Source organism: Lycium barbarum, chromosome 5, assembly GCF_019175385.1.
Source record: "Lycium barbarum isolate Lr01 chromosome 5, ASM1917538v2, whole genome shotgun sequence".
Lineage (NCBI taxonomy): Eukaryota > Viridiplantae > Streptophyta > Magnoliopsida > Solanales > Solanaceae > Lycium > Lycium barbarum.
Genome location: NC_083341.1, coordinates 18,837,790 through 18,862,128, shown reverse-complemented (window position 1 = coordinate 18,862,128; position 24,339 = coordinate 18,837,790). Strand labels below are relative to the sequence as shown.

At 36.1% G+C, this 24,339-nt stretch overlaps 1 protein-coding gene across 2 annotated transcripts; it reads left to right on the top strand.

Moving 5' to 3' along the window:
* The first annotated feature begins 333 nt into the window (after positions 1–333).
* LOC132640636 (DEAD-box ATP-dependent RNA helicase 8) lies at positions 334–12,995 on the top strand. Of its 2 annotated transcripts, XM_060357315.1 has the most exons (10): positions 3,437–3,527; positions 3,638–3,683; positions 5,735–5,795; positions 6,600–6,834; positions 9,028–9,266; positions 9,655–9,906; positions 10,015–10,195; positions 11,513–11,601; positions 11,681–11,754; positions 11,850–12,995. In XM_060357315.1, exons 2-10 carry the CDS (start codon positions 3,676–3,678, stop codon positions 11,926–11,928), a joined length of 1,218 nt encoding a protein of 405 aa, XP_060213298.1. In that variant the 5' UTR covers positions 3,437–3,527; positions 3,638–3,675; the 3' UTR covers positions 11,929–12,995. The 2 variants fall into 2 exon arrangements, with proteins under 2 accessions (XP_060213297.1, XP_060213298.1); XM_060357314.1 differs by lacking the exons at positions 3,437–3,527; positions 3,638–3,683 and adding an exon at positions 334–764.
* The last annotated feature ends 11,344 nt before the right edge of the window (positions 12,996–24,339 follow it).

The following is a 24,339-nucleotide window of genomic DNA, read 5'->3' as shown; positions in this document are numbered from 1 at the left end:
CGAGTCGAGTCTTTGGGTTGGATCTAAAAATCTAGGTGGACCACTTAGATAAAATCACTTGATTAATTAAGGCTTCATTTTTTCTGTTAATAAAAGGGGCAATTATAGAAAAAAAAAAAAAAGAGGGATAATTTCAATAACATACAATCCAAAACAAATTATTACATCTGTATAGTCATATTTTTAATTTACATTCGCATAGCCTTTTTTTTTTTTTACAATAATATTTATACACACGATATACAATATTATACACTTACTGTGGATAATGTATTAACATTGTATAAAAGGCCATTCGGTAAATATATTCTCCAGATAGACATAAAGTGTTATTTTTTAGAAAAATCCGTCAACTCCCTAGACCAGTTGCCGGGCAACCATTTTCCCAATCTAATATTTGGTGGAATTTATAGTCAGCAGTTTCGGGCTACGCACATTTTAAACATTTCTTCTACACTGTCTGTTGTAATTACTCGATCTTGTTAAGTGTATTTGACAACTCTATAGATAACCTCCCATACATATTTGGTAACAATGAATTCAAGATCAAGATATCCACCACCTTGGATGGGTAACCCTAATTTTCAACAAAGAAATAATAATAATAATAATAATCAACAGAACCAGCAGCAGTACATGGAGAGAAATAGTTCAGTGGGACATCATCAACAAGAGCAACAGCAACAGTGGATGAGAAGGAATCAGTTAGATAGTGCTATTGATGAGGTTGAAAAGACTGTGCAATCCGAAACAGTTGATGGAAGGTAGGATTCTTTAATTTTTCTTTTGTGACAGTAAATGTATTTGATAACTTCTAGTATTTGGAGAACTTATATTACTCCCTCCGTTTCAATTTGTTTGTCTGTTTTTGACTTGACACGAAGTTTAAGAAAGAAAGAAATACGTTTCGATCTTGTGGTCTTAAACTAAAACTAAAGATATATGGAATGTATTAAAATGCCCGGTTAGAGTTATGCAAGTATTAGGAATACACGGATTGGTTATGAGATAATGTATGTATTATTTTATGTAGGGATTAGTTATGCATGATTTAATTATTCATTCCCTCCATCCCAATTTATATGAGGGTGTTTGACTAGGCACGGAGTTTAAGAATGAAAGGAAGACTTTTGAAACTTGTGATCTAAAATAAGCCGTAGATATTTGTGTCATTATAAATCATCTCATTAAGGGTACAATAGGAAGTTTTGAAGTTAAAATGTTACTACTAAATGTAGAAATGTGTCATTCTTTTTGGGACTGACTAAAAGGGAAAGAGTGTCACATAATTTGGGAACAGAGGGAGTATTTGATAACTTAGTTTATGGAATATTGGATTGAGACAATTCTAAATGTAGTGATACAGATAGAAGGGTATATGATTCCAACTAGTTTGGAATTGAGACGTGACTTTTGTTATTGTTTTTTTTTTTTTTTTCCTTTTATGCGTGTTTTGCTTGTATTGTATACATTGCTCATATTGGAAGTTGTGGGATGAGTATAAAGTTGAATGAAGTAGAGTACAACTTTTGTGTAGAAAAATAGTAATAATCAGATTGCATATGGATTGAGACAATTCTAAATAAGTGATGTAGATAGAAGGATACATAGCCCCACTAGTTTGGAATTGAGGCATAGTTGTTGTTATTGTTTGTTTCTTTTATGCGTGTTTTGTTCTTGTTGTATACATTGCTCATATTGGAAGTACCGGGACGAGTATAAAGTTAAACTGAAGTACCGTGGACTTTTTGTTGGTAGAGAAATAGTTTTAACTTGATTGCATATGTCAAGCTAGAATTGATTAGCAGAGATACGTTGAATTTGGATGTTAGTGGGTGTCATCATGTTTCATAAATGGCTGACTTCTTTTGCTAAATGCCTAAATCCTCACGGCTTTAAATTAGTTTGAGTGGGTTGTAGGAATCTTTTTTAATTATTATCAAAAAGTAGCTTGTATTATTATCAGAAAGTAGCTTGCAGGAATCTTGCAGCAGGACACCAAAATTTCTTGTTCTCAAGTAGTAGCGCAACATTAAGGGCCTTAAATTACTTTCCGAAGATGTCTAAATACATGTCGTGACCTAAACTAACATTCACTTTAGTTTGTTGAGTAATAACTAAGAATGCCCTCTGAAAACTTATGGTAGGGCTCACTTTTGAGCTCCGTTAGAGTGAGTTCAAGATGGAATTTAGTTATGCTATCTGTAATCTTGTCACAGGGCTGACTTTTGAGCTCCATTAGAATAGGTTCGAAATGGAATTTTGTTGGGCTTGAGAGCTTCATTTTCATGTTGAGATAAATTTGAGCCATTAATATGATACTAGGACCTTGATTGAGCTCTAGCTTAAATCACAACCGGATTTCATATCCCAGGCTAGCTTAGCTTGTTCACAAGTCTCGACTTTTCTAGCATGAAGGGGTGCCCCATTATCTGACATCTTGGGTACAAGTCTAATTGAAGAAGAGGTGGTTGAGATATTGACAATCCTAATTTCCTAAACTAAGTGCATTAGTTGGCCATATATGTTAGGCCTAGGGGTGTTCATGGTTCGGTTTGGGTCGGTTATTGGTTAAAACCATAACCAAACCAATTTAGTCGGTTTTTAAATGTCTAAAACCATAACCAAACCAAGTAAAATAATAACCACCGGTTTGGTTATTGTCGGTTTGGTTCGATTTTTCGGTTTATGACTAGCTGTGACAATTCAAATATTCTCTCTCTACATTCTTCAAATTTCTTATGAAGCTTTTTTTTCCTCATGGCCCACAAGGTTGAACTTTGCTGCATATTGAGGGAAAGACACGCTGTTGGCAAATCAGGTGGACCAAACTTGCAACGCAGTTTAGATTCAAAAAAACAAGTCAAACAGAGGTTTCAAAATACAAACAACCCTTATGCTTACGACTTATTAGAGTTGGGCTTGGATTGTTGGACATATTCTTTTAAGACATGGGCCTTAAAAATAAGTAGACCAAAATTAAATTAATAATTAAAAGGTATAAAATATCTTTAATTATTTATGAAAAGCTAATATTATACATATAAATAATTATAAATTTTATGTATATAATTATCGGTTTGGTTCGGTTATTTATTCGGTTATTTTTTACTATAACCATAACCAAACCAAATATTATCGGTTTTTCAAATTTAAAACCAAACCAAACCAAACTAAACCAAATGTCGGTTATTTTATTCGGTTTGGTTAAATTTTCGGTTTGGTTTTGGTTTTAACCAAAACTGTGAACAACCCTAGTTAGGCCGACCTACTCACATTTTTGGGGTTGGAAAGTATTAATTCATTGATTTTGTGGGGTGGCCCACTATACAAGTGGCAGAAAAACTAGAGAATGATACAAAAGTATGATTCTCTACGAATAACACCCAATTATTTTAAATTACAAGAGCCTTGCAGGTGCATGCACAGTTGACCAAAAATAAAGACACGTCTTCAACTCTGCAAACTCGTATTCCACCCTTTCAAATGCCATCTTGTCTATTTCCCTCCAGAGTACCCACATCAAGGTAAGAGGAGCTATGTCCCATGCTTTTTATCTCCTTCACCTCCCTCTGAAGGCCCAACTATGAATCACGTTTGCACTGTACCCAACATTGACAATTGTATTCCCAAATAGATTCAGTACAGTCCATCACAACAGCTTGCAACCTGGGAATGCACTGGTAAATGGTTCGCATCTTCTCTCGACTATTTGCACATGAAGCACCAGTAGACATTTGCTATCTTCTTTTTCCTAAGATTTTCAGCAGTTAGGATTTCTCCCCCTTTTGTTGCCATCCATACAAGAAGCATAATTTTTTAGGTGCTCGTGAAATCCATACTAATAGATATGGACAAACTATATCCTCTCTTTCAGTAAACTATGGTAGAAAAACCTCAGCAAGACAGGCCCTCTTTTCCTATCTCTCCACTTCCACATGTCTTGTCCTGATTGTATGATGTTCTGTTTGTAAAATAGTTCCATCAAAATTTATATTCCCTCTGTTCCAATTTATGTGATGGTTTTTGATTGGACACGTAGTTTAAGAATGAAGAAAGACTTTTGAAACTCGTGGTCTAGAACACACCATAGATTTTTGTGTGGCTATAAATCCTTTCATTAAGGGTATAATGGGAAGTTTAAGTTAAATTGTACTAAATATAGAAATGTCACATTCTTTTTGGGACTGACCAAAAAAGAAAGAGTTACATAAATTGGATAGAGGGAGTAAATTATTTTGTATTTATGTCGTTTTACGTTTCTCTAGAGCCTTGTCTGAAATTGTGCCACCGTCTTGTATCCTCGTAGACCTAATGAATTGTTATCTCCTTCCGTCTCCTAGAGGAAGTGTGTTGGTTGCTCTTGATCTTGAGAGGTCCTTGTACACCGGTTGGTTTATATGGAATAGAAACAAGAGCCTTCACAATGCTTCAGTTCTCCATCTCCCAAATTCTTAGACCAACATGTCCTAGAATCACGAGGATACTCAGTGTTATTTAGCAATGAGTGATGTGAATCCAAGGGTTATCGCTTCATGGGTGAAGTCATGCGCTTTAAAGAAGTGTGTGCTTCAAACATTGTTGCGCAAAGTGATCCCGATGAGAAGTTATTGGCTCATTGGATCTCTACTTGATGAGTTGGATTAATATCGTCATTATTGTATGTTCTAATCGCAATTTGATTATTATAATATATACCTTACCTTATCCAATTTTTTTATTATAATATTAAAATTTATAGATGTTTGGTACTGTAGTTCCCATAAGTTGTTCAGAGAAGCATGCACTTCATTTCACGCTTTTCGCTTCAACCCCATGGACCTAGTCATTTTTTTTGCCCTTTTCGCTCTGAAAAACAATGAGATACTATTTACCGCATAAGTATTAAACTGTTGGAACATAGGTAGAAGGAGAGCAAGAGGACACTGTGCTGGAACACAATCCCAGCATGCATATGGTGGATTGTTTGGATTTTGGAAGGAAAGGAAGTTAAGGAACAACAGATGTTTTGAAGTGAAATTAACTCTTTCCAACAACTGCATACGTTTGTTTTCGTTTTGGTGTACAGGGGAATTTGTAAATGAAGCAGGATCAATACCTAGCCTCTTCGAATCTATGTAAGATTGAAAATGGAATTTTCTTTTGGTTCTTTGCTCACTTGTAATTACTACAACACTTCCTTAGTGCTAGCTTTTTAATACAATCACCATTCCCCTAAAAAAAAAAACACAATGGGATGCTCCGAAAAAGAAAAAAGGATAGTAGACTTTCCCTTACAATGAAGCGATGGGACAATAGCATCTCAGGATACCACACTTCCCTTTACAACATAGCGATGAGACAATGTGAAAGAGATGGTTGTGGATCTCATTGTGATGTTTGCAGACAACACAAATGTTCGCGGGAAAGAGCCCTTTTCAGTCTTGTTGTCAGTAGCAAATCATTAGTGGCGACTGGCGAGCCATTCTGAGGCCATGGACCACGAAATGTCTGCACTCTGAAGGGAGCTTTCATTTACATGTGACAGTGGTAATGGAAAGGATGGATGAATTTGATTCTTAACTCAGAAATCAAATAGATTAGATCACGAAAAACTTTTCCTTCCCCCAAGGTTTTACTTAAGATTTTTGGTTGACAATAGTAGGTAGGTTGACTTTGAATTTTATGTTTCATAAGTTTGACTGATTCGGTGAGAGTGCGAATTAAGTCATTTTTCGTTTCTCCTCTTATTTAGTTCACAAGATTGGAAGGCTAGCTTGAAGATACCACCACTTGATAGTCGATACAGGACTGAGGTAAATTGGCAGTTGTCATCTCTATGCTCTTGCAGTTCAATCTATCTTGATTAGTCTCTTTGTGACGATTCTTTGGATGGCCATGTTCTTTTCTCTTCTTATCTAACACAATCTATTTGAACTTTTCATTATGTATCACACATACTGCAACTTGATTTCACAACTTAAAAAGACAGATGTTATTGTCATTTTTTTTTTTTTTGAAACTGGTAATGTTGAACACATGTTATTTTCATATTGACATATCTGATGTGGCCTACAAGCATCTGATAATCTGTTAACTGGCATCATCATTTTTTCTCATGGAAAGCCTTGACATAGTTTGTGTCCGCAAAATTTCAGCCTCTGGGTTGCTTATATTTGAGCATCCATATATGATGTTACATCTACTTAGAAATGATATCATATTGTCTATCAAGAATCTAGCACATAATTGTGGCCTCAACGCATTGTTCATGCAAGTGCTCAAATGAATCTGAGGCTACTCTAGTGGTAAGAGCATTTTTTCGTTTTTGTGTCTTGTGGTTCTACTTCTAAAAAATATAATACATGTTTTTAACACTAAGTTAACGAACATAACATCACTGGTGCCTATAGCTATGATACTTGAGTCTCTTAAGCGTTTTGGCTAATTGTGTCATGTTCATTGATGCGGTTCAGCCACACTTGTGTTTTATGGTTTCTCACTGCAGTGATTTTAATTGTTGAATAAAAGTTAACACATTGTTCGACATACACAAACTGCCTTTGGCTGTTGCTTCTTGACTTGCACTGTGTTGCACTTACATTAGTTGTTCCTGGCAGGATGTGACAGCAACAAAGGGAAACGATTTTGAAGACTATTTTCTAAAGCGTGAACTGCTTATGGGAATTTACGAAAAGGGGTTTGAGAGACCATCACCAATCCAGGAGGAGAGTATTCCAATTGCTCTAACAGGAAGTGATATTTTGGCAAGGGCCAAGAATGGAACTGGGAAGACTGCTGCCTTCTGCATTCCTGCATTGGAAAAGATTGATCAGGACAACAATGTCATTCAAGGTTCTTATTTAATTGATTGCAAGTTATATTGTGTGCTCTCTGCTGGTTGAAACTGTAACAAACTAAATTGCCTACATAGTGCAGTTTGAATCTGCTTATTTATTCGATCACTAGTCAAGCTTGAGCATGAACTTGGGTTATAGCCTAGTTACTGAAGTCTGAATGAGCCAAGTTCAGTCCGAACTTATTTGGGCCCCTCAAGAAGATCGACTCTTTCCTTCTGGTGAAAATGCAATTTAGCATTATGGAAACTATATGCCAATATGCGTGGTAGTTTAAACAAAGAGCACCAACATATGTACAGGTCAAAAAATGGCATCTTCAGATATTCAATTCAAGCTAGTCTGTTAAAATGTTCCGCCTTTCAGGGGTTGCAATCTTGTAAACCATTGGTTGAGTTGAATGATGAATTAGATCCTAATCATGCATCTACGTTAAAATTCAAGGCCCCATTATGTAGGCATTCTTGTTTCTCTTGAAAATACGAATAAAAAGTTTTATGAGTACCTTCCATTTTAGAAGCTATGTGATAAAAGCATATTAGTCTGCCGTTTCTTACTTCTCTCTGCTTATTACAGTAACTGCTATTTTTTCCCTGGGTCATCATCTCTAGAGTTACTTGAAGAAGATGTGTTAACTCTTTTATTCTGCAGACGCACTGCAATCTATTCTGATATTAGAAGTATAATGCCTATTGTCTATGTTTCTTAAAATGAGAAAAAAAAAACAACTCAAAAAATTAAATTAAGAGCTTGTTTGGAGACTTGGAGCGCCTTTTTCCAAATTTTACGTATTTATGTATTTTTTAGTTGACTAGTTTTTGCCGGATCTGCCTCTTGCATAGACCATTGGTGTGGATTTGGCTAGGACCCAATTACTTAATTCATCTTGAAGTCCCCAATCCACCCGAACTGCTTGATTATCATCCCCTTTGTGTGTGCATATCTTTAATTGCCAACAAGAAATCTTTTGCAAAGAGATTCTTTGGAGTTAATTGATACTTGCATTATAATGGTCGAGCACTCATAATTTGCAAAAACATACAAGATTTGTAATGAGAGAACATGTAGAAGCTTTACCATTGGTTTAGAAATATTTTGAACTTTAATTCAAGGTCAAGTTCTAAAATAATTTGAGAAGAGAATTAATACTGATTGTATTCCAGAAAGAAAAGAATAAAAGCTTCTTTTTTTTCTCAAAAAGAATTAAAGGTTTCATGCATCATTGTAACTATGGCCTTCACAGGCTCTTTTGATTTCAATACAAACATGTTACTTTTCAAAAAAAAAAAAAAAGTTTTCATATATCGCAATCTAAAGTTTTTACGCGCTTGGTACAATTTTACCAGCACCAACAGGTTTTTCACCGTCTTTTTCTACGTTGCTAAACCATGAAGGAAATTACTTGTAGTTGATTTTAGCCAATTTGCTATCTTTTACCTATAAAAGAAGTGACGTGATAATTTTTACACAATCTATTGATGAAACTTAAACTCTTAAAAGAATGCCCAAGCTTGTAATATGTTTGTTTAGGTTATGAAGTTGAGTTTGAGCCATGTATAATTAAGTGACGGGAAGCTCAACATCTTTTTAAGCAAAATTCAAATCTTCGCGGAGCTCTTTTTCCATGTATTGTCGGTTTGCACATTGAATGAGCTCATGAACTTTTGGCATATCTTTTGTTCTCGTGGGAGTGTCTTAACAATATGTACTGAAACCATTTTTGATGGGATAGACTATCAGCGAGCTGAGTGCCTCATATGCTTGGATGCTGGCTCAATAGGTATAGTGGAGTTAAATTAATTGGCATCAAGAGGTTCTGTAAAGAAGTTCGATCAGTTATGGAAATTAGTATAATGGCTTAGGCTTAAATTGTTAATGTCATAATTGCACCCCAGAAAATTATTAAGTTACTACCTTTTTTTTTTCCTGGAAGTTTCTTGTAATGCATAGACTGGTACAAATATTTTCTTATGTTAGAAGGTACATTATTTTGGTCATGTGGAGTGTACTTTAAGTAGTCTTATGTTGGTTCTAGAAATTGATTATCCTCCCTCCTGCAATAAATAAAGCACTTTTCCTTTTCTTCTTAAAAAGTACTCCTTGCTTACATATAAGCAATTTGGTTGAGTAAGTGTAAGGTTGGATCCTTATAATTTGTTCACTAAGTTACTGTTGGTGCCTCCATGCGCAGCTGTTATCCTTGTCCCAACTCGAGAATTGGCTCTTCAAACATCTCAAGTTTGCAAAGAACTCGCGAAGAACTTAAAAATTCAAGTCATGGTTTCCACCGGGGGGACCAGCTTAAAAGACGACATAATGAGACTATATCAGCCTGTACATTTGCTTGTTGGAACTCCTGGAAGAATACTTGACCTTGCAGGTAAAGGAGTGTGTGTTTTGAAAGATTGCTCCATGCTTGTCATGGATGAGGTAATTCTTCTTCTTCCCTTCCTCTTTTTCTTTTTCCTTCTGTGATTGCCAGATGCTGTCAATTCTTCACAAACCTTGTTGAATACAGGGTACTCCTAATGTGCAATATTAATGAAGTCTAATCATCATAATATTCTTGATCTGTTCATATAATTTATTTCTAATATGAGGAAGAATACGCGAGCAATGTTTAAGCTATTGTAGTTATAACACTCATTTGGAACCTAGAAAGTCAGAAACAATGCAAAATTCTTCACTTTCGTGCATAATAATCTCGAATGTAAAATGATTTTATTTAACATCTCCACCTTCCCCAACACCCCGAAACTTCACAGGGATGACACTGTATGTTATTTTTAATTTAGTTGTGTTTACTTTTGTCCTTCAGGCTGATAAGCTTCTATCACCGGAGTTCCTACCTTCCATTGAGCAGCTGATCCGTTTCATGCCTGCAAATCGTCAGATACTAATGTTTTCTGCTACATTCCCTGTTACAGTCAAGGACTTCAAAGATAGATACTTGCAGAAGCCTTATGTTATCAACCTTATGGACGAACTTACACTCAAGGGTATTACCCAGTTTTATGCTTTTGTTGAAGAAAGACAGAAGCTTCACTGTCTGAACACTCTGTTCTCTAAGGTTGGTCCTTTACCTAACTATTAATGTTGATCTGAGAACTTACTGCAGTTGGTGATCTTAGAACTTACTGCAGTTCATAATACTAACATTCTTTTTCTGTTTTTGCAGCTTCAAATAAACCAATCAATAATTTTCTGCAACTCTGTAAATCGTGTAGAACTTCTTGCCAAGAAGATCACGGAGCTGGGTTATTCGTGCTTCTATATCCATGCAAAGATGCTCCAAGATCATAGGAACAGGGTTTTTCATGACTTCCGCAATGGTGCATGCAGGAACCTTGTCTGTACTGGTATGATAACTGCATCTACTTCGGGCTGCGAGTACTCATACTTGCTGGTCTTTCTTGTTGTAAGTGCTGAGTCAGTAGTAGGTGGTCATTGAAGTCAATTGTTGAAATTGCTCCTATGACTGCGAATATTACCATTAAAGATCAGTTATGTTGTTCCTCTAAGCATATTTACCGGTTCATCCTTGTCTTAAGAATGTGCTTTCTAGTAGTCAAGTATCAAGAGAAATTTGATGGTGTAGTGCTTCCTGCATGGAAACCATTTGGCTGTGACTGCAAAATTTTGGGGCTAAATTGCTAATATTTATATATCTGCAGTTTATGGTTCTATGTCTAGCAGCATCCTAATTTCCCAAATATTGATATGGATGAAATAATTTTATGACATTATTTATAATTATTGAGAGGAATTGATTATAATTGTTGAGAGGAATTGATTCTGTTTTCAGTTTGGAACTTGTGCCCCCTTTGTTCACAGTATTGATCTCTCTTTCTTTTGTTCTTTCTGTGCTTGAGGGTCCGTCGGGGTATAAATAATATTTTAGTATTTTTGCAATTGTTCAACGTTATTACTTCCATTGTTCCATTTTCTATGACACTCTTTACTTTTTAGCTTGTTCCGAAAAGAATGACACCTTTCCATATTTGGAAAAATCCTTAACTATAAATCTCCCATTTTAGCCTTAATGGCATACTCTTAATAACCATAGAAGTGTCATGGCATGTTTAAGACCACAAGAGTTCAGGGTACTTTTGGCATGTGCCAGAAACCTTTTTTCTTTCTTAAAAGTTAAAACTCTGTGCCCAGTCAAGCACCATCAAACTCTTTTTCAATTTTTTTTTTTTCCAACTCCAATTCAAATGTGTCCAACCGAATACTAAGTGATTTTAACTCCGATATACTGTAGCATCTATTTGAATATTGCTATTGCATGATGATCCTGGCATTGTTGCCAATCTTTTATATATAAATCTTGCCTTCATACTCATGATCGACACTTAATTTAACTCCCCCCCCCCCCCCCCCCCCCCCCCAAAAAAAAAAGCACCCACCCACCCAAAAGTCCTTTTACTTGCCCAAAGAAATAACGTTTCCCAAGTCCTGTTCTTGTAAGGTGATAAGTAATTGTCATTCACTTATTATGTTATGTTAAATATGTCTCTTAGATTGATTAAGTAACTCCGTTCACTTTCATGTTGGCCACAGTTCTGTTTTACTAATTGCATGATGATAATGAATTGCATATTCTGCTTATTGTTATTGTTTAATATGTCTGGTAGATTGATCAAGTAACTGAGCTTACTTCTTGTTGAGCTCAGATTTGTTTACTAGAGGGATAGACATTCAAGCAGTCAATGTTGTTATCAACTTTGATTTCCCAAAGAACTCAGAAACATATTTACACAGGGTATGCCATGCAGATCTTTACCAAGTGAATCGTCCATCTATTTGTACTATTATATTTTTCATATTTGCTTTATGTGCAGGTTGGGCGGTCTGGGAGATTTGGTCACCTTGGTTTAGCTGTCAACCTAATTACTTTTGAGGATCGCTTCAATCTGTAAGTATAAAGTAGTTCATCTCTTATAATAGGTCGTTTAGTTTGCACTCTTTCTTTTGTTTTGCTATTTTTAATGATATTAAATCTTTTGACAGGTATAGAATTGAACAAGAGCTAGGAACCGAGATTAAGCAAATTCCACCACATATAGACCAGGCTATATATTGCGGGTAATGAATCATCTTCATGGTCGATACGATTCTGGATGGTGAGTCGTTAATGTAGAGATGCTTCATGCACACAGTTTGTCACAGTGCTGATCTGAGCTACCGAGAATTCAGCTTTTCCATGCAGACTTGAATGCATCTTTTGACAGCTTTAATTGTCCATTAGTGTTCGTTTCGTTTTGCTTGCATTGAAGGTGGTTGGCACATCTTGCAAAAGTTACAAAGTCTTATTTCTTTGAATATCCTCCCCCAAACTAAGGAGAGAGAGAGGGGGAGGGGGCGAGGAAAGATATTTTTTTTTAACACATGCTTTCTTGGAGTTGTCCGCTTTTTGTGTTTGAAGATATGCGACTCGTGAGAATCTAAAAGAATGACGGACTCGAGTGTTTCATGGTTGCTGAGATGATAAAGTTCATTATAGATCTTCGGCTGCTAAATGCCCTTTAGATGATGCAAAAAGAATTTAATGGCAGGTATTGGCACTGGAATGGTCTGTTCATTGACTGCCTATCCTTTGCCGGGCCCTCGTTTCTGTAGTGTGGTGCATTTGTAGTAGTTTTATTTCTGTGTCTGTTGAACAAAGCTGTCGAAACTATTTTCCTTTAGTTGTTTCACCCTATTTTTGCTGACAACATGTTATTGACGTGGAGATCGTCATGGAGTTGCGCCTACCGTCAAGCATGTGAAGTGGTAGAACAGTCTTTATTGGTGAAATGACCTGACATTCAAGTGCAGTTTCAGTACTCCATTTACCAACTTTTATAGCCTGTGCTCGAGGGGTGATGCACTCTTCTTTTCCTTCTGTAGTTATTTCTACTGCTAAGTTAGGTTGTTGACCGTATCCATGAACCTATTTAGCTTGGCTGATGCGAAGAATGTGATCTTATTAGCAAATTGTAGTAGTATATCGTGATTGTATCTGTGCGAAGGAAGAGAGTTAATAGTTCTGTTTTTCTAAGCCCTTGAAAGTGAACGAATTGTTACGTAGGAAGTGACCTCTTGCGCTTCAGACTTGTTGAAGAATTTCAGCTTATTTTCGAATTGAAATGTGATGTTGTGCGAGTGATTGTTGAATCCTTTGGTTTCTGAATCATTCTCCTTTGTGTTGATACTTGTTTCTTTTACTTGATAGGTTGGGGGCTGCTACGTGTTTCATTTACTGAGATAGATGCCCTTGAGCTAAAATTGAACATCTTGGTACATATAGTTACTATTAAAATGGTCCATGGCCATAAATGTGATAGCCAATGGCTTGTGCCTAGTGATGTGGTTGTCGGAGTTGGCTAGTTTTGGTTATCAGTTTCCAAGTGACAATTCAATATTGATGAGGTTAGAAGGCAAATGGTTGTGTGTAATATTCACGTTTTAGGATGTGTTTGGTATGGAGGTTTTCTAATGTTCCGTACTTGGTTGGTAAAAAATTTTGCAAAGATTTTGTCTAGCAAAACAAGTTCCTTAAAAATGAAGAAAATCATAGGAGAACAAGTTTTGTAAGTGATATTCCACATTAATTGTCTCCTCCCTACCCCTAACATAGACCACTTCCGCTTCCACCCCCGCCCTCCATCCCATAGTGTTTGCTTTGATTATACAAAATGCTTTTGAGATAATATTTTTTTTTACTTATCCTGACACCAAAAAATAAGAAACATTTTCCTTCGTACCAAACACACCCTTAGTAGCTTCTTGATTACCGCTGTTCAGTTGTAGTTTGTTTATGAGAGGGAAAAAAGAGAGCAATTCTATAACGACGTCTCAAATCAAACTGAATTTGTTCCTGACTTAAAGGATCATTTGGTATTAAATCGAGGGATTGTTACAGTCTATTGTCCTGTCCTTTTTATTTAGATTTGGAAGATCTAAATAAATGGGATATGCTTTTTCTGGATACCTAAGTGGGTCAAGGACATTGATTGAATTGAATTATCTGTAATGCTTTGTACATGAAACTGAAATAGACGTAACTCACATTTCGCATTTCTCATTTCGCTCCGTTAATGATTACTTGTTCGCACCCCTTAAAAAATATAAATAAAGTACATATTTTATCATAGATCTTTGACTAGTAGCATTTCAAAACTGTCTTTTTCAAACCTTGATAATCAACGGTCTTGGTAAAATGGATAACAATCACTATCTTAAACAGAACCCTTCTTGGATTTTACAACAGCAGCATACCCTATGAAATCCCACGCCGTGGGATATGGGGAGGGTAGAATGTACGCAAATCTTATAAGGTGGGCGTATAAATACATTTTGGGATTAAATTTTATAGATATGTGTGAAAACAAGTATAGGGCTTGTTTGGCTTAGCTTAAAAAAAGCAGCTTAGCGAATTGCCCCTCTTTTGGAGTGGTCTTTAAATTTTGCCTCTCATATTTGTAATCTTTAAATTTTATCCTTCGGCTAAAACCCATGGGTTTCAAGTTCGAACCTCCACTCAATCAAAAATTTAAAAATATTCGCAAGGCAGAATTTAAATTTCGCTATGCGCTCACCGACAGAATTTTAGTTATGTTTAACCAAAAGTCTGCCGATGGGGGCAGCTGCACTATGCCTTGAGGCATATATATATATATATATATATATATATATATATATATATATATATATATATATATATATATATATTACTTTTCAAGATAAATTTTTTGTTATGCCTTAACTACAAGTGTGCCTCATAAGACATAACTAAAAGTATGCCCTATAAGGCGGAATTTAAATTTCGCTATGCGCTCACCGACAGAATTTTAGTTATGTTTAACCAAAAGTCTGCCGATGGGGGCAGCTGCACTTTGCCTTGAGGCATATATATATATATATATATATATATATATTACTTTTCAAGATAAATTTTTTGTTATGCCTTAACTACAAGTGTGCCCCATAAGACATAACTAAAAGTATGCCCTATAAGGCGGAACTCTTCCTTAAGGAATAACTAAAGTTATGCCGGACCCGACATAATTATAAGTTCTGCCTTATAAGGCAAAATTTATGCCTTAAGAAAAGTTACGCCTTAGGGGCATACTTTTAGTTATGCCTTAACTAAAAGTTTGCCCCATAAGGCATAATTAAAAGTATGTTCCATAAGGCGGAACTTTTCCTTAAGGCATAACTAAAAGTTTGTCTTATAAGGCAAAGTCTATGTCTTAAGGAAAAGTTATACCTCATGGGGCATACTTTTAGTTATGCCTTAACTAAAAGTCTGTCCCATAAGGCATAACTAAGAAAAGACTTTTAGTTAAGGCTTAACTAAAAGTCTGCCCATAAGTATGCTGAACTCGGCATACACTTGTTAAAGAATAACCAAAGTTATGTCGGACCCGGCATACTTATGCCAAGTCTGCCCGTAAGGCGTGAGTATGCCTGGTCCGACATAACTTTGGTTATTCCTTACCAAGCATACACGCGACCCAAACCTTGCCTTGCAATTTTTTTTTTTAATTTATGTTTGAGCGGGGGTTTGAACCCAGAACCTCATGATTTCTGCGCGAAGCTCAGGGTTGTAACATGAAGGACAAAAATTAAAGACCAGCAATATGGGGAGCAAAATTTAAAGACCACAAATATGAAAGGCAAAATTTAAAGACCACCCCACAAGAAGGGCAGTCCACGCAAAAAAATGAAAAATAAGTTGGGCTACCCGACTTATTTTTTTGGGCTTATTTTGAGCACAAAATGGCTTATGAGCTGACCAGCCAAACACTCAGAAAAGCTGAAAACAGCTTATAAGCTGTTTTCAGCAACTTATAAACTAAGCCAAACGGGCTCTAGATACATTTAGGTATACACTCTTTCGACTCACAATTACAAACAAAGTATAAATAAACTTAGATATATAATTCATAACATTTTCAACTCAGAAAACAAGCTCACACCAAATGAAACGGTTAAAATAGCTAGTATTGCCTTAGTTTCGATTTATTTGGCTTACTTTTCTTTTTAGTTTGTTTGAAAAAGCATGTCACTTTTTATATCTAGTAACTCTTTAACTTCAAACATCTCACATAACATATTTGAGATCATAAAATTCAAATGATACTTTGATATATTAAACATAACTTTAGTTTGAGAATACAAAATGTAAAAGCCTTTCTTATTATCTTAAACTCGATGTTTGATCAAACTTTGAGTTTTGACCATGGGCTTGAGTTTGAGTTCTGTTGACTTTGACCTAGATCGCGAATTAAATTATATGTAATGGTTTCTTAGCTTCGTTTAACGTTTTTTAATGTATTTTTTTTTTTTTTTGGCTAGCATTGAGCCGTTTGGATGCGAAACGGCGATCGTGAGAGGCTAAAAGGCTCACTTGATTCAAGGTAATTAAGTTTAGATTTTGACGTTAATAGAAATTTTTTCCCAAACTTTATGTGGTATACGTGCCTTGTGATGTGGAGAAAGCGTATATATGACGTAATGAGCACATAGCAATTATCGAGTATTGAAGGAGAATTATTTAAAATGCTACTCCATCAATTCCATAATAAGTGACTTTTTAGGCTTATGCACACCCTTAAAAAAGTGCTCACTCCTAGATAATTAGGAGTGCTTTTACTAATTTATTCCTAATTAAATGCCTAGAAAAAAAAAACTTAATGATTCTTGATTATGTAAATAAGGGTAATAAAATGAAAAACTTAAAAAGTCACTTATTATGAAATGGAGGGAGTAGATTGTAGCTTTATTCAACACACATAATAAGAAACAGAGGGAATACATAACCTTGGTGTTAAGCCGAGGCTCTATTGGAGACCAACTTCTCTATCTCCTGAAGTTAGAAGTAAGATCTGCATACACGCTATTCTTATCAAATTCTGCTTGTGGAATTACACTGCTGCACTGAGTATGTTGTTGTAATATAATCAAATCGAGTCACTTGATAGAGTCTTCCAGGATACGTACAATTTTTTTTTTTAGGTTGCCAATTTGTGTATGGTTATGCGTTTGACCTCATTCATTTCACTGACAAAGATTGGAGACAGACGAGAGGGGTAGAAAATGAAGGTCATGTTAAGTTATCACAAGAAAAGAGATTGCCTAACAAGTGTTCCCTCTACACAGGATACGTACAATTATTTTTTTTAGGTTGCCAATTTGTGTATGGTTATGCGTTTGACCTCATTTATTTCACTGACAAAGATTAGAGACAGACGAGAGGGGTAGAAAATGAAGGCCATGTTAAGTTATCACAAGAAAAGAGATTGCCTAACAAGTGTTCCCTCTACACTATTTTGAGTGTTCTTGCCACCTCTATTAATGCTCTCTTTCCTTTGTTCTATCTCATGAATGTTGGCATTGTCTTCTTGTATTTATGAATGTTTCTGAAATTTCATGATCCTCTCATTAACTCCTCTCTTCTCTTTCATACTAAATGCATATTCTGTAGTTCTCGTCCCCCACCCCCACCCCCACGCCCCACTCCCCTCTCTCTTAATAGGGTCCAAGAATTTATGTTAGTAGACAGATAGTCATTTTACCTGCTATTTTTCAGAGTCCGAAACCAAAATGCCTAAAAAAAAAACATTTTGAACCAAAATATTTCAACCAAAAAAAGTTACTAAACTACCTATAACACTAACGGAGACGGACCCGTTAAGTCCTATAACGCAGTAAAATACTGCGCTATACGAAATACGGTCCGACCTATAACGCATTATTTTACCGCGTTATAGGAGGGAGAGAAACTCCTATAACGCAGTAAAATAATGCGTTATAGGAGTTCCCATTTCCCTTCACTCCTTATTACGTAATTTATCTTTTTTACGTAGTTTAGCCGTATATTAATCATGCTTTGAGACTCCGAAACCTCAATATTTTATATAGAACTCTAGTTATATTTGTACAATTAATAAAATAGGCTCAACACATCAAGAATACGTGATACTTTGAATTGTCGTTTTAATAGTTGAAAAGTGCTCGAAGTCCTTTTTTGTTTGAAGACTTGCAGTCATTAGCTTTAAGTTATTTATCTTTTAGGGTTTCGTCTTATTTTTAAATTAATGCTTAACTTTATTTCGAATGTGTCATATTTTTTTTTATTATCAATGATAAAGACTAATGATAATATTTATAAATATGCAAAAAAATATATAATACTTACGATAAATTGTACAACACTAATGTATATACACTATCGAGGATGGGTCCCACATGTAGTATGCCGGAGACTATCCCTAGGCCTAAGGCTCATACCATCCCCACCGCCCTCGCCATCATCTCCGTCGCCCTTTTTCCTCTTAATAACCGGGCGCTCCAAATCGTGATCATCTCCTCTTCCCCTAGCCCTTGCGCCCTTAACTAGAACGTGCTTCTTCTTGGGATCTTGTCCCGCTAGCACGCTCAGAACCTCAGGCTGAGCTGGGTCTGGAAACTCGACCTCTTCCTCGTCGGGAGTCGCCACCGCAGGTGCCGAAGGATGAACCTAAAAAATATATAAATATTAGTACCATTTCTTATTTATGTTGAATACATTAACGTTATTTATTTAATCAAACTTGTGTGTCAACGGGCGCTTGAGAAGGCTTCTGAGATGGGTCTGTAGCCTCCTGAAATGGGTGTGATGGTGAATATGAGGTAGTCTCCTGGACGAGATGCTGTTCGAAGTCCAAGTAAAGATTATAAAAATTAAATAAACATTTACCTTATATTGAATAAAATTAGTTTTAAGTAAAAAAACTTACATGTGCCTCGGTAGTCTCATGAGAAGACACCTCTGCCTCGGCAGGCTGATGAGAATGCTCCGGAATGGGCAGCTCCTGTGGACCCACTGCGTCGAATCCTAAAATATGAAAAAATTGAAATAATAAGTACTTTAAATGATCAAATATGTATATTAAATATTAACCTTATATTGAATAAAATAAATTTTAATAAAAGGCTTACCTGTGGCTCGGTAGTCATATGGGAAGACGCTGCTGGCTCGGCAGACCCATGAAAAAATGCCTGAGTGGGTAGCTCTGACGGACCCGTTGGCGCCGAATCCTAAAATATGAAAAAAATGAAATAATAAGTACTTTAAATGATCAAATATGTATATTAAATATTGACCTTATATTGAATAAAATTAGTTTTAAGTAAAAAACTTACATGCGCCTCGGTAGTCTCATGAGAAGACACCTCTGCCTCGGCAGGCTGAGTGGGTGGCTCTGATGGACCCGCTGACGCTGAATCCTAAAATATAAAATAATTACTAAATAATGAATAACATATATATATATATATATATATATATATATTTAAAATAAATAATTTAAATGAACAAATAAGTATTTTAATTACTAACCGGGATCAAAAACTCATCAAAGTCAAGAATCCGGGCTCCCTCTAAATTCCTCACAGGCCGCTCATCAGCTAATGAAGCGCGTAACGCCGCCCAATCAACGTTATCACACTCTTCCATGTATGCATTATGGCTCGGCTATGATGAAGACCCGGGTATCTCAGCAAGTAAGAGCGCCGGCGTAAACGTAGGTGAGTCTCCAGGTGAGCTGCCACCGGCCTGGAAGGGCTGCGGATGGACTAGGCCGTGAACGCTCTCTGCAATGGGATCGGCCTCATCCGCCTCATCTACCAGTCTTCCACCACCAGGTCCTCTAGCAGCAGCGCCGCGTCCTCTATGCGCACGGCGTCCTCCGGCAGCACGGCGTCCTCTGCCAGCACGGCTTCCTCCTCTGGGAGCCCCCGGTGCTGCCTGATACTCAGCCTCCGGAACAGGCTCCGCCATGCGCCTAATCTCGTCTGCCTGGCGGATACCATCCTCGGAAATCTAACCATCTCCGCGGCAAGCCCAGGGTAAGGCATATGCTCTAACACCAAGATGCGTAAACGCTGTACGGCCACCAGCTGCATTTGTGTTTAACAGAAACAAAAAAAAAAAAATTTAAAACGTAACAATTAATGAAATTAGATAAATCTAAATGCGATAAACTTACCAATGCCTCGCACTGCCCCGCGAGTGCTGAATATCCTACATCCCTAGGGGGACGCAAAGCTGGGTTGCCGATCAATCGGCGTGTGATCTGATGATACCAGCGCATGTAATGCTCAATGGGAGTCAAATGGCCGACCATAGCTAAAGTGCCTAACCTGTTCTCCCAACGGTGGAGCTGGACATCCATGAAAGCCAAAAAATTATCATCAATGGCAGCCCGATCGTCCCGCTGGTAGTGTCAGAGCTCATGACGGACATCAAGGGGTATACTCTGTGTCTACCCAAACTGTCGTAAGACACGCTCGGGCATGTGATCCTCTACGATGTCCAGGTGTATCAATGGACACCGCGACCTCCAAACCCTCTGACCTGCCCTACAAAAGGGGGGCAAACCATCTAATATAACAGCGTACGACGTCCATATAAATAGTTGCAGAACATATAAATACAAATCAATGATCACCATGTAGAAAAGACGTTTAATTAAATTATTAATGTAAATTTAAATAGTTTTACCGCATCATCCGTCATGTGATCAAGTTGGTCCCGGAATGGAAGAATACTGTGGTGCGTATCGACATCCTGGTCAAAACCCGCTATCCACCTCCTCGCATAAGGCATGTCAATCTTGAGGTGATGCCTAGGTACGGGCTGAAAAGGCAGCATTCTCTCCCACGCCCATAACTGTAAGCGATATTAGAAAATACGATTTTTTAGTCGCCCTTTCAAGAGGTTTGTTGACATTACAGGAACACACACTTAAATATTACCCGGAGAAGAGAAAAAAATTCACACACATCTCTGACAGCACCAATAAACGCTCAGCACAGGCATCTGTAAAGATACGCCAAAACAGCACCGCCCCAGCTGTAGTCTCCCAAGCGGTCCAGATGCTCCAAAAAAATCAAGTAACGTAAACTGACAAAGGCAACCGATGAATTCGGGAACAAGATGCACCCGAATATAATAAGCAGGTACAAACGGGCATGACGATCAACATCGTCCTGCGGGGTGCCATCGTCAACCGGATCCAGACCCTCCAAATAAGTGCAGAGTGCACTAAGCTGAACCCGACTATGTCCGGATATCTGGGCCGCGGCATCAGGCACGAAATGGGTGAGCCTAGTCAACTCTGTCACCCACGTCCGACCAGGAGGAGGCTCGTACCGAGTGTACAGTGGCTCTCCATCAACCCGCAATTCAAAGAGGACCTCTACATCCTCAAGTGTAATCGTGGTCTCACCAGTGCGAAGATGGAAGGTATGTGTCTCTGGCCTCCACCGCTCAACCATGGCTGTGATGAGCGCCCAATCATGCTGTACCCGACCAACGGACACGCAACGGTAGATGCCACCCCGAAACAATATCTCTAACACGCGAGGGTGTGGGGGTGCTCGCGTAAAAGAGTCCACGCTCTCTGCACCCTACGGGGACGGAGCCTAGTAGATATCCCTATAGTACCGGCCCATAATAACTCTGACCTATAATTGTTTTGCAAAGACAATACTGATCTATCAGCGGGCCCCGGGTGAACAGCGGGCCCCGGGTGATCATCTGCCCCAGGGGGAACATTCGGATCCATGAAAGAGTCCGGTATGTACAAACTAAATTAGTCATTATTCTTGAAATGAAAGATAAATTATATTAACTAATCGAAATTTAGCAGTAATAGTTGTTTGAAACTCTATTTTGAATATGTGATATATTTTTAGTTGACCAAATAGCCAACACAACTACGATAAAATTAAACTAAGAGTTCATATTCGTCGACCACATATTTTCCTATAAACTTTACATTTTTATCGTTAGCTTATGTATTTATGAAAAGAAGAACTTTAACTATTCTTTTTAAGATAATTTTTTTTATTTAACATATATCTTCATGCTTTTAAAATTGTATAGATTAACATTTCATAATCGTTTACAACTTGTTTGGATGGTTGTTACCTATTTTATTATATTATGTTGTTAGTATAAATAAAATGTTTGCTTTGATTGCTACTTTAATTTTATTGTTATGTAACGACGAGAGGTTCTATTTTATGTAACCACTGATTTGGTCCTATATAATACAACATAATACGATAAATGTCAAAACAATACATACCAATCATCCAAACAAAATGTTAACAATATAATAATTCATTACCAATCAACTTCTTTCAATTCATAAAGAATATTTAACAAATACTCAATTAACAAAATAATAATGCATTAACAATTCATAAATAATTAACCAAATTCAACTCATAAACATATAACAAATTAACAATGTTAACAATTCATAAATAATTAACCAAATTAACAACTCATAAATATATAACAAATTAACAATGCATAAACATTTAACAAATTAACAATTCCTAAACATTTAACAAATAATGAATTAAACCAAAAAACAAAACGAAACAGTGGCCTAAGCCACTGCCCAGCCGATCAAACCCAAAAAAAAAATGAAATTTGATTTTTTTAAAAAAATTAATGACGATTAAATGTTAAACATGCATGCAATATAATGTATATAACAAAATATTAACAAAAGTTCATAGTAGAAAATCTTAATCGAACATGTTTTGTAGAGTTATTTTAATCGAGTTGTACGCCGCTTTTTCTCAAAATTCGAACTTAGAATCTTGCTCCTTGACTTGAATATACCGAGAATCTAAACTTTCCGGATGAAATTATATAGAAAACGACGTTTTTAATGCGTGGGGACCACCTTGGCTCGCCTCCAATGGCGTTTTTAATTTTTTTTTGCCACTGGAGGGGCCAGTGGTGGAACCCGATCGGGTTATAGTGGAGGTCTATAACGCATGATTTTACTGCGTTATAGGAGTTTGCCTCTCTCCTATAACGTAGTAAAATCATGCGTTATAGGTCAGACCGTATTTCGTATAGCGCGGTATTTTACTGCGTTATAGGACTTAACGGGTCCGTCTCCGTTAGTGCTATAGCGCAGCAAAATACTGCGCTATAGGTACTTTAGTAACTTTTTTTTTGTTGGGGTATTTTGGTTCAAAATGTTTTTTTGGAGGCATTTTGGTTCCGAACTCCTATTTTTCACTATTAGTAAGTATTTTGAAAAACTAAACTCCAATATATATATATATATACTATTTACAGTAGCCCGGGCTTCAAAATATAAAATAGTATGTAACTTTTATCAAATAAGTATAATTTGTGTCATACATGTTTACTACATAATTAGTTTAATGTAATTGCAGGTACATATCTTCTCCATAAATATTCATAATTATTAAAATTTCTTCGTCATATAATTGCATAATTTTTAACAAACAAATTATTTAGGAGAAAGCAAGTTTGGTAAGAAAATTAGCAAATATCAAAGGGTCTTAAGTAATTTATTTTATGCTTAAAAGGATTACTTCTTAAGAATTAATTTAATTCTTCATATATACTTTATGCTTAAAAGGATTAGCTCCTAGTTAATCAAACATGATTATAAAGCTAATTCAATTTTTACTGATGATGCAACCTTCATCTTCAATACTATACAATACCATTCAATAAATTTTACTTTTTGTATTTGTAACCGTATGTGATTGCACTAAAGAAGTAAAATTTTGGAAGTTTAATAATTTACAAGGTACTTCTCCGGTTCATATTATATGATGTTTTTAGTTTGATCACACCCTTTAAAAAATAAAATCACTCTCCGCTAGACTAAAATATCTTTAATTAAATGCTATCAATTTAATATTTATTACTTATGTAACAATTCACTTATCGGAAATAAGGGTAAAAAATTTTAAAAAAATAATACTTGCTTAGTTATATAAATAATTATTTATTTTAAACTAAATATACAAATTAAAACCACCATATAATATGGATTAGAAGAATAATCTAATAAGCACCAAGAAGAGATTTTTAAAAAAGTTACTCAACACACCAATTATAAAAGTCCATATAGGAAGTGGCCTTTAGTAATGAATGACATAAAAATGAAAATATCCAAGGATAATTCACAACACGTCAACACCCACATGTAAAATTCCTATAGGGTGCTTTGAAATGTGAAGACTAAAAAAAAACCCTTATTGGCACTTATATATAGTTGTAAATTCAAGTCGAGAACAGTAATCTTCTGCTTATAAGTTTGTCCATTAGCACTACAGGGGCAGTAGATAATCACATCACTCTTAATATCGAGACAAAAATAGTACTCCCTCCGTTCTATTTTAAGTGTCTTAATTTGATTAGACATAAAATTTTAAAAATAAAAGTTGACTTTTGAATCTTGTGGTCCTAAATTAAAAATGTATGTAATATGCTAAAATGTCTTTTGAATCTCGTGGTGTTAAAATTATCACGTAAGATGTTTGAATTGTCAATTTACTAAATATAGAAAGAGATTCTTTTTGGGACAAACTAAAAAGAAAAGTAAGACACTTAAATTGGGACGGAGGGAGTAGTAATACTTTTGTAACACATGGTTAAATTTTACCTACCTTGGGTGTCTTT

Bases quoted from the DNA above. Each gene is read 5' to 3' on its own strand.
- LOC132640636 (XM_060357314.1), top strand. From the start codon at position 535: ATGAATTCAAGATCAAGATATCCACCACCTTGGATGGGTAACCCTAAT. The intron at 6,835-9,027 runs GTTCTTATTTAA...CTCCATGCGCAG, and splicing joins GGACAACAATGTCATTCAAG to CTGTTATCCTTGTCCCAACT. The intron at 9,907-10,014 runs GTTGGTCCTTTA...CTGTTTTTGCAG, and splicing joins TGAACACTCTGTTCTCTAAG to CTTCAAATAAACCAATCAAT.